This window comes from Colletotrichum spaethianum (assembly GCF_022836535.1).
Source record: "Colletotrichum spaethianum MAFF 239500 DNA, contig72, whole genome shotgun sequence".
NCBI lineage: Eukaryota > Fungi > Ascomycota > Sordariomycetes > Glomerellales > Glomerellaceae > Colletotrichum > Colletotrichum spaethianum.
In genome coordinates, this window is record NW_026054842.1 from 101,885 (window position 1) to 111,362 (window position 9,478).

A 9,478-nucleotide genomic window follows, 5' to 3' on the forward strand; every position below is an offset into this window, starting at 1 on the left:
GACACGGCAGATACGGAGGAATAATCAGGAAACAGAGACATTAGTTGCGGGTCTAAAGAGACAGAGGGAAAAGCTCAGCTATGTACAGTTGTCGGTTTCAATTTTGGTGGCCCTGTCGGCTTTGCCGCCGGGCGTAATAGACTGTGTGTGTGTGTGTGAATGTGTGTCATGCCACCTTCAACTTGATAGCATTGGCAATAACAAAGGGCGTCGCACTCTCCACCAACATAGCCCTGGTTTTTTCCTCTACACTGGAATGACGAGTCAGCCTCACTTTCCTCTTCAGCAAAAGATTACATGCCATCGACGGGCAGCTGTTAGTGGAGGTGAGATCGTCACACCGACGGCCAGCCCGCGTGACTCGTGCTTGACTGCCGGTTATTATGCAGTTGACACAGAAAACCTAATTACGAACATTTCACCTGCTGCTACTTAGGTACGGTAGGGATACTCGGAATGTTCGGGATGAACACCAGAGACGTTTGGGACGAACCCTTGTCTATTATGCCCCGTAACGCCGCCAATAATGTACAGCCCTCCTGTTGTCCTATCTATAAACCATTCAATACAGAAGCAACAGTGGGGCCCTATGCTGCGCGAGCCTTCCAGATGGATGCTGAAGGAGGTGCACCTGGAACTGATATAATATGCTTCGGGCTTTCGATGTCCACTTTGATTCATGTCATATGTTGATCTCTTACGCGGCATCATCTTAACTTAAATTGAGGCAAGCTGACACGAAACCTAATAATAATGCCTACTCGGGGGTTATATATCTGTGCGACTATCTAGTCCTTTCAGTCTAGATTTGCTCAAGTAGATTTACAGAACAGACTGGGACTTCCTTTCACGATACACATCTCCAATTCCTTCGCAATTCTATGCCAACAATCTAAGCAATATCTCAGCAATGCAGCTCCTCCACACACTTGTCACCTTGGCTGTTAGCTTCCATCTGGCATCAGCAACCCCCGTCGCAAACGCTGCTGCCGTCAAGATCCCAGCCGAATTGCAAACCAGAGCCAATCGATGCCTTCCCCAGGAACCGGTGCCATGTAGCCAGAAAAAAACATGCACAGACGCCGGTCTCACGGACTGCGCCACTGCCGGAGTTTGCTACTTCGATTGCTAAACTGCTAGGTAAGCGGAAATGAGTTTTACATCGAATCGCGTTGCCCTGGTGGGTCTTTTATTCTACTTTGTCACTAACACTGTCTATGTAGACGCTAAGGCTTGTTGGAATGCATTTAAAGCCTGTTTCTACCCCATATAGAGTTCAATGTCATAAGAACCTAGTTGGCGGAATAGCAGGAATCCTAAACATAAATATAGGTAGATCACTTTGACAAGGAATTTATTAGGAATATACCTACCTTTTGGATGGTCACAAGCCATCACACGGAACGACCAGTACAATCTCGTCGTGAGAACGACCAGCCATCGCCAAGAACAAAGTGATGCCGTAGTTGAGCTCTCTAGGTAGAGCCGATCTAAAGTGGGTTGAAGAAGTAGGCGGCGGTTGGGCAAGGCGTTGGAATCTCGGCAAAACAGGATACTGGCAAGCCTACATATTATTCTCGGTGTCCTATTATGATGATGGCAAAGTTGACAGATAGGAACAAGACGCAGGGGGTTGCGTCACTCTAATCAGGGTTTGATTGCTGTATTTTAGCCAGTGATAGACGACCATGTTTTCATATAGGCATGGACGTAACCTCTGTCTGTGACTGCCTAAGATAGTCTCTAGCTGGTGTAGGGCAAGCAACGATTCTTTTGGAGCAGTTCAGATACAAGCATATAAGCGTAACAACTTCTTCAAAACCGGCTAACCTACAAACCCCTTGAGGAGTCTGGGTAATAAAAATTGATTTATGATGGGCGTCGTTACTGGCTTCTCAATTGTGTATGTTTAATCTCTGACTATACTCCCCGCTTCCGTTCTTCTCGGAATGCAATTAGCCCACCATGAAAGCCAAGCGGGATCTTGGTGATGGCATCGACTTCAGATTTAGACCTCGAACTCGGTGATTCGGCACCTCAAACGCTGGAAGTACAAGTATACCTACTTCAAAACCAACTCTGAATCCCATCAATTTTCTAACAAATGAAAAGAAGTAATCCGGAGCTTTCCCTTATCTATATGAATGTCAGATATCCGTCACTCCGTCTCAATTCCTGCGATGGGCCTTCTCGAAATGTCGGGCATGCAGCTAACCCGGCCACCGCTGTGGCCGCGGCAACAAGATTGGAAGGTGGGATTATGTCCTGCGTCGCATCGAGGGGTCAACGAACGTGGTCTCCCGCCATGCAGCCCAGCGGCCCAGCACGACACCCCGAACCAACGGACGCCAACCAGGCCGCCAATCATCGCGGACGTTCGAGTCCCTCGGCAGCGGCCGAGAAGGGCAAGAGGAAGGGCCCCTCGCTCGTCTCCCCTACCGACCGCGTCGCCGATGGAAGAACCGGGATGGGAACTCCGCTTTGCTTCTGCAGTGCAATTTGATATGCGATATGCAGGCCAAGCGGTCTTTCGCGCCCAAAGTCCTGCGGGTGTGTTGCTGCGAGTGCCAGAGAAGGGCAAAATCGCCTTCCCGCACCCTCGTCCCGAAATGTCACGCAAGCGAGAGAGTGTGCAGAAATCCTTGCCCCGTGAGGAGAAAGAGTCAGGAAGACCCGGATCATCCTTGACGGATGGGATTCTGCTTACACTCTCTTCATCCATGGGCTGGATGCTGAGGCTATGCTGCATCCAGGCGCATGCAGCAGCCTGCTCACCCACCACACAGTGATTCGCTTGCCTGCTTACATTGTTCCACCGGCCCCTTTGCCTTTTCAAATTGCCTTTCTTGTGTTTCCTCAGCCGTATTTGCTCGTCGTCGCCACTTCACCCTTCATCTGCTGGGTGTCTGTATCTCGCTCGCCATTCCCACCCACGTTTGCCTCGAAGCCCCGTGGCACAAAGGATATGTGCACTTGAGTAAGATCGAAAACTGCGCCTGCGTCTCCACGAAGTCGTACTCAATCTCTTGGCACCTCGAGCAACCGACTGCGAGACACAGAAGAGAGAGATGAAGGCTCTCGCGACTGCCGCGCTGGCCGCCTGCGCCAGCGCGGCTGCCCGACAGAGATTCGCTGCCGTCGACATGTCGCCCGTCGGAGGCGCCTTGGTGCCGCGCTTCTTCGTCGACGCTCCCAAGCTGGCCATCCGCGACGGCGGGATATGCAATCCGAACTACCATTCATGTAAGAGGCCTCAGGCCCACTGCTCAAGAACCACCGCAATGCTCGCCAGACTACCCGTAACTTTCGCTAACGACAGGTCAGGTGTCGATATTGGCTTCCCGGGAGAGTGCTGCGCAAACACAAACTACTGCTACGTCAAGCCGGACAACAAGCCGTGGTGCTGCCCCGTCGGCTCCAACTGCGACTCCAACTGCGCGGCCACGGCCTACCAGTGCTCCACCACCGTCACCCGCACCGTCTCCGAGACCATCACGGGCGGCGCCGTTGTCACCACCTCCGTCTCCTCCGCCTGCTGCGGCCGCATCTGCCCCTCCACCTCGGCCTTCCGCTGCGAGACCCAGTTCGGCGGCGGCTGCTGCTCCTACGGGCAGACCTGCGTCTCGAGCGGCGGCTGCGTGAGCACCGTGGTCGCGACCTCCTGTCACAGGGACGCTGACGCCGGCGGACCCCGGGTGCACCGCCACCACGCAGCACGCGTGCGACGACGGGCAGGGGTGCTGCGACAACCTCATGCACTGCACCGTCGTCAGCGGCACCGCGGCTTGCGCGCCGGGGAACCCTACGATCACGGGCGTGAAGATCGTCGATGGCGGCTCCGGCGGGCTGTCAACCGGCGCGAAGGCCGGAATCGGCGTCGGCGTGTCCGTCGTCGGGTTTGCGCTGGTGGGAGTCTCGGCGTGGTTCTGCCTGATCAGGCGACGGAGGCGGGGGACGACAATGTCCCAGCGCAGCGGCGGCGCGAGCCGCGTCAGCGGCGGGGTTTCCGGCCTCGTCGTCGGCGGCGGCGGCGGCAGCGAGAGACCGGGCCGGAGCGCGCGCGCCATGTCGGAAGTCACGTCCGGCTCGCGGCCGACGGCCCGGGGCGGCTTAACGCAGGACTACTTTGGCCCGGCGGCCGTGGCGGGGCCGTACACGGAGACGGAGACTGTGGTGTCCGACGGGGCGGCGACCACGCCGGGCAGGGGGAGGGGCGTGCCGCTGCAGGCGCACTCGCCGAGCGACGTCGTAGCGCCGGTGGAGATCGACTCGGTGGGCGTGAAAAGGGGGTACGGGCACGACGTCACGGCCGTGCCGGCGGAGCGGGAGGCCGAAGCGACGCAGGAGAGGTATGAGCTATACGGGTCTGAGATGGTGTCGCCTTCGCCGGTGATGCCTTCTCCGCAGACGCAGTCACCGCCGCTGATGACACCGAGGAGCATCACGAGCGTTTCCTTGATGGACAGGTCACCGGGCCCTCCGTCAGAGAGGTGAGGCAAGAAAAACGGTGTGTACGGATGTCCAGAGTATTTCTATATTTCGTCGTCCAAACAGACGCTCGACGACAACGATGACAATGGCGACAGTGATGTTGATATAACCAAAAAAAAGAAAACACAAGTGTCCGTGTTCCTCTTGCTTCGCCCGCACGCGCGCGCGTTCTTACGTTGCGCAAAATGACTTGATAATACGTATTAAGCGATTTTGGATGAAGTTGAAACTTTTTTTCAATGAACAACTCCCCTCCCCAGCCGAAAAGAAACTCCTCGCCCACGTTTCCATGAAAACAACAAAAACCAGAATGTTCCTTCGTGTCCCTCAACCTAAACCCTCCGCGGAACGCCAAACGATATGGAGGATGCTAACGACAGCCAAAACGGCAACGAAGAGATGTTTAAGAAAGAATAAGGAGGAAAAAAGGTCCGAGATAACCAGGAAAACACCAGAAACTTCGGAGAGAAATATCAACTCTCAGCAAGGGCAGAGCGCTAGCACACGACACCGCCAAAGGGCGTGCACGTCCGCAAGTCCCTGACCAGGTCCTCGACGTTGCTCAGGTGGCGGCCCAGCAGCTCCTGCTTCTCCTCGGTCGTCAGGGTGTCGGCGGATTCGCTGCCAGCGCGGCTCCGCGTGTGGTTCGCATCGGCGGTGGGGGTAGATGCGGCGCTGCCGAAGGCGCCGGCGAGCTTGCTGGGGCTGCGCTGGTGGATAGCGGGGATGGAGGCGCGGACGTCGGCGCGGGGGATGGAGGGGACCTCGGGCATGAGGTAGAAGTAGAGGAACTCGACGAGCTTGAGCTTGACCTCACGGGCGGTGGAGCGGGACTTGAAGAGGGAGGTGACGGTGAGGAGGCCGTCGAGGGCCTCGAAGGCGCGGGTATTTGTGGGCGTGTCAATCAGGGCGGTGACAAGGGTGAGGAGGGTGGCAGACTGAATCGCGGGACAGTTGACGGGTTCGAGCAGGTCAAGGAGAAGCTGGAGGGAAGAAGTCAGTATTTGCGATGAGGAGAAGACGACGCGGAAGTAAAGCGAGAACGTACGTTCATATTCTGCTCTCGCGAGAAGAGGGCTTTGCTGGGCGGGTGAAGTAGCAGGACGCCCTGGATCAGATCCAGCGAGCTGAGGATCAGAAGGTCGTTCTGTCCGTCGGTGCCCTTGCCCATCAGGCGGTCGAGAGTGTTGATGAGGCGTAGCGCGACGTTCCATTCGAATCCCTCCTGCAGCTTGAAGAACTCGCGAAAGGCCGGGTCGTCAGACAAGTCGGCGAGAGACTTGCCACCGCTGGCATGCGGAGACTCGTCGTCCGCCGTCGGAGATCTTGCCTTTGCCGGCGACGAAAGGCAGATCTGGGCGAGGAGGCCCTCGACTTGGCGCAGACCTTTACGGATCTTGGGGCCGTCGTAGGAGGAGAGGCCATCGAAGGCGAGGCTGAGGAGATTTTCCATTCTTGTGGTGCGCGCGTGGCTCGTGGGATGAATAGTTATTTGTGTTGTTGAGGCTCCAGCAAGGCGGTGGCTTGGTGGTGGCTTGATCGGATATGGGTATAATGGACTTTGGGCGCAAATAGAAAGGCAAAGACAAAAGAGACGATGCGATCCTTATTGATGCGACTTGCGGATACTACGATGGTGACAATCGACGCCAAGACCGATCAAGGAGAGAGTGATGCTTGAGTCTATAAGCAGCAGCAGCAGCGTTGGCGGCGGCAGCACCGTCGGAAAATGTTAATACAGGAAGAGAGAAGAAAACAAAGAGATGAATGGCGAGGACAAGTCCTCTAGGGATCTGGGGGAGAGGGTATCACGATTGCGACGATTGCAGAGGAGGGAAAGGAGGAAATGGCAAAAGTCGGCGGCGAGCGCAGGTAGTCATTTGAGGGTTGAGTGCCGGCTCGAGAAGGGGTCTGAGAGTGAGAGGGGGAGAGAGAGAGAAGGCGCGAGGCAACTTCCATGTGTGTTTGTGTTGCGTTGGACGATTGATGCCCCAGCAACCGGGTCGATCCAGCACGTTGGGATGGGGATTTAGCGCGGCCCAAAAGGGAACTCTGTTCTCTGATTGGCCTGCCCGGGCTTAGGTAAGGCAGCCAGGCGGGTCCGCAGGGTCAATTGGGCGATTCGAGGTGCGTTGGTGCATTGCGGGGGCACGGGCCGTGGCACCTTGGGCTTTCTTTCCTCTCTTCAGGGTTCAAGGCTTTTGTCTGTTGGTGCATCCAACCTTGTCACTTGTTCGGGGTTGCGATCAAGGTACGAGATAAGGTAGAGAGTTGATACTACTCCAAGGCATGGTAAGCGAAGTCTTGGCCTAAATCTCCCCGTCTCGACCTTGGCTGCCTTGCCTTGCCTTGATCCCAGATTCCCGCTAACTGCAAAGCCTGGGACAGATGGGACGGCATTCTGCAGGCGCCAATCGAACGGGGAGATTTCTCTGCAGGGTCTATCGCAAGACCCGCGCGTGCTTAAGACCGGCACTTATTGCGGATGAAACCTGGAGGCACGAGGGGTTGGCACATCTCCGATTTCAGCACCTGGGGCTTTCCGACTCAGAGACAGCTCCTGCCCTCCCTCGGCATTTACACTACGACGACACGCCAAACCGGTTGACACATATGCGCCGTGGCATGGCACGAAACAGGGTCAAGGGATGACAAATGTGACAGGCGGCGGGATCCAGCGCTTTACGTGCCATCCGAGAGAGAGACTTTGGCTGCAAGTGTGGGATTCAAGACTAGCCAAGTGGCACATCACTCACCTATCTTCTAGAAACCCTCTTCTGCTCCCGAGTTACATTCGAATGGGTCGTGCCTCCGTGCGCCGCGCAGATTCTTAAGACGGAGAGTTCGCACGAACCTCTGCCTGCTGCTCTGGTTACTTCTTGTCTTCTGCGCTCCATCTTCATCTTCACTGTATCGTCAGCCAAGTGGAAGCGAATCATCTCGTGGCGCATCGAGCACGATACCTTACCGAGTTATCCGGACGCGAAACTTTCGCTGTTTTCTTACCCTCTCCCACCATCGGTCTCACTTCCACTCGGAGCAAAGCCCGCCGCGCCTGCCTGGAGCTCGGTATCGATGAAAGCCCGACCCCAACTCAACTGTAAATTGATGACGTCCTAAGTTCTGCCCCCAACGCAGTCCGAGCAATCTCCTCACCATCAATCGATAAGAGCTCCAACAACGCGTTCAATCGGGCATCTTAAATCTCCCTCAGCACTTGCGCAAGTTGCTGCATGAACAAGGTGCGCAGGCTGTGTTCTGTTGGCATGTGAATGCCCATCTTGGCCGTTTTCTCTACTGGTTGCTGCCTTGCGCTTTGTTTTTCTTCATGTCGGCCTACTGCAGGTCTCGCTCTAGGACTTTGTTAGGTGCCCGATTTATTTCCCATCCATTAGAAATATGTTGAGCATGGATCAGTGATCCAACTCTGCCTTGTCCTCTGCCTGTTCCGCTCACCTACCCCTGTTCTTCCTTGCAGCAAAAAAAGGTCCTATTCACGAAGTCATGACGGTCTACATGCCCTTGTTCCCCGCTGGAGGGGCCATGCACATTCACCAATGCAGGCAAAGGGCACTCGCATACGCGCAACCAGTCCTATCGCCCGCTCCCGCCCAAATCCCAATCCCAGGCTGAAGCCCACCTTGGCTGAGCAAGTGGTGACGTTTACACGAATAAGCAGCATTACCACCGACAGCGCCAGCTGACCGATTCTACCACAACCCACCGGCCAGAGCTCCACCAAGCGGCATTCCCAGCCCACGCGAGCTCCGAGCTTGAGCCAACAGCTGGAGCTCAAGCAGCTGCCGCATCCGCGCCAACGCCAGCTGTCACAGAGGGCGAAGCTGCTGAGACCGGGGCCTCCCTCCCAGAGCCAGACACCCTTAAGAAGCCACGCCTCTTCCCCTGGCAAGCGGCCCTTTGGAGAAAGCTCCCTTTCACGATGGTGCCTACCGCGTCGACGTCGTCTTCCTCAAAGAAAACCACCGACAAGTTCTCGGTCACTACAAATAACCCCTCCTTCCCCCCTTCCCCGCCGAACCTCATCCCCTCTCGCAAATCATCCATCGGTCAGTCCTCCGCCGCGTCCGTCACCCCCTCCGCCCACGCGGCCGCGCCCGTGACCTCCAAAGCGCCCCTCCGCACCGTCCCCGAGACCAACTGGCTGTCCCGCGCAAACTACAAACCCAGCAACCGCACACTCTCCCATAAGCACTCGTATTCGCACTCCTCCCACCGATCCCGTCGTCCCTCTCTGGGGAACCAAGCAACCTCCTTCACACTCACGATGCAGCCTCCCCCGCCCCCAGACCCCTCGCGCTACGCGACTTCCGACCTGAACTTCACCCGCAAGACCTGGCCCGAGGAGAAGGACAAGGTCATCACCGGCCCGTTCGACTACCTCTCTGCACTCCCCGGCAAGGACTTCCGCGCCCAGCTGATCCAGGCCTTCAACGTCTGGCTCGAGGTGCCCCAGGAAAGCATCGACGTCATCACCAACGTTGTCGGCATGCTGCACACGGCCTCGCTGCTCATCGACGACGTTGAGGATTCGTCGTCGCTGCGCCGCGGCCTCCCCGTCGCCCACAACATCTTTGGCGTCGCCCAGACCATCAACTCGGCCAACTACATTTACTTCTGCGCCCTGCAGGAGCTCCAGCGCCTCAAGAACCAAAAGACAATCTCCATCTTCGCCGAGGAGCTCGTCCACCTACACCGCGGCCAGGGCATGGACCTCTTCTGGCGCGACACCCTCACCTGCCCGACGGAGGAGGACTACCTGGAGATGGTCGGCAACAAGACGGGCGGCCTCTTCCGGCTGGGCATCAAGCTCATGCAGGCCGAGTCGCGCAGCCTCACGGACTGCGTCGAGCTCGTCAACCTCATGGGCCTCATCTTCCAGATCCGCGACGACTACATGAATCTCTCCTCCAAGGAGTACTCGGACAACAAGGGCATGTGCGAGGATCTCACCGAGGGCAAGTTCAGC

General features: G+C 56.7%; 3 protein-coding genes across 3 annotated transcripts; 2 read left to right on the plus strand and 1 right to left on the minus strand.

Moving 5' to 3' along the window:
- Positions 1-2,305: 2,305 nt before the first annotated feature.
- On the plus strand, positions 2,306-2,503 carry ColSpa_12776 (uncharacterized protein; the record flags this gene model as incomplete). Its single annotated transcript, XM_049278988.1, has 1 exon — positions 2,306-2,503. The coding sequence occupies one exon, from the start codon at positions 2,306-2,308 to the stop codon at positions 2,501-2,503; it is 198 nt and encodes a 65-aa protein (XP_049134945.1).
- Positions 2,504-3,068: 565 nt separating this feature from the next.
- On the plus strand, positions 3,069-4,494 carry ColSpa_12777 (uncharacterized protein; the record flags this gene model as incomplete). Its single annotated transcript, XM_049278989.1, has 2 exons — positions 3,069-3,638; positions 3,715-4,494. The coding sequence occupies 2 exons, from the start codon at positions 3,069-3,071 to the stop codon at positions 4,492-4,494; spliced, it is 1,350 nt and encodes a 449-aa protein (XP_049134946.1).
- Positions 4,495-4,988: 494 nt separating this feature from the next.
- Positions 4,989-5,944, minus strand: ColSpa_12778 (cell division control protein 14; the record flags this gene model as incomplete). The annotated part of the gene is made up of 2 exons (XM_049278990.1): positions 4,989-5,474; positions 5,540-5,944. 2 exons carry the CDS (start codon positions 5,942-5,944, stop codon positions 4,989-4,991), a joined length of 891 nt encoding a protein of 296 aa, XP_049134947.1.
- Between the last annotated feature and the right edge of the window lie 3,534 nt (positions 5,945-9,478).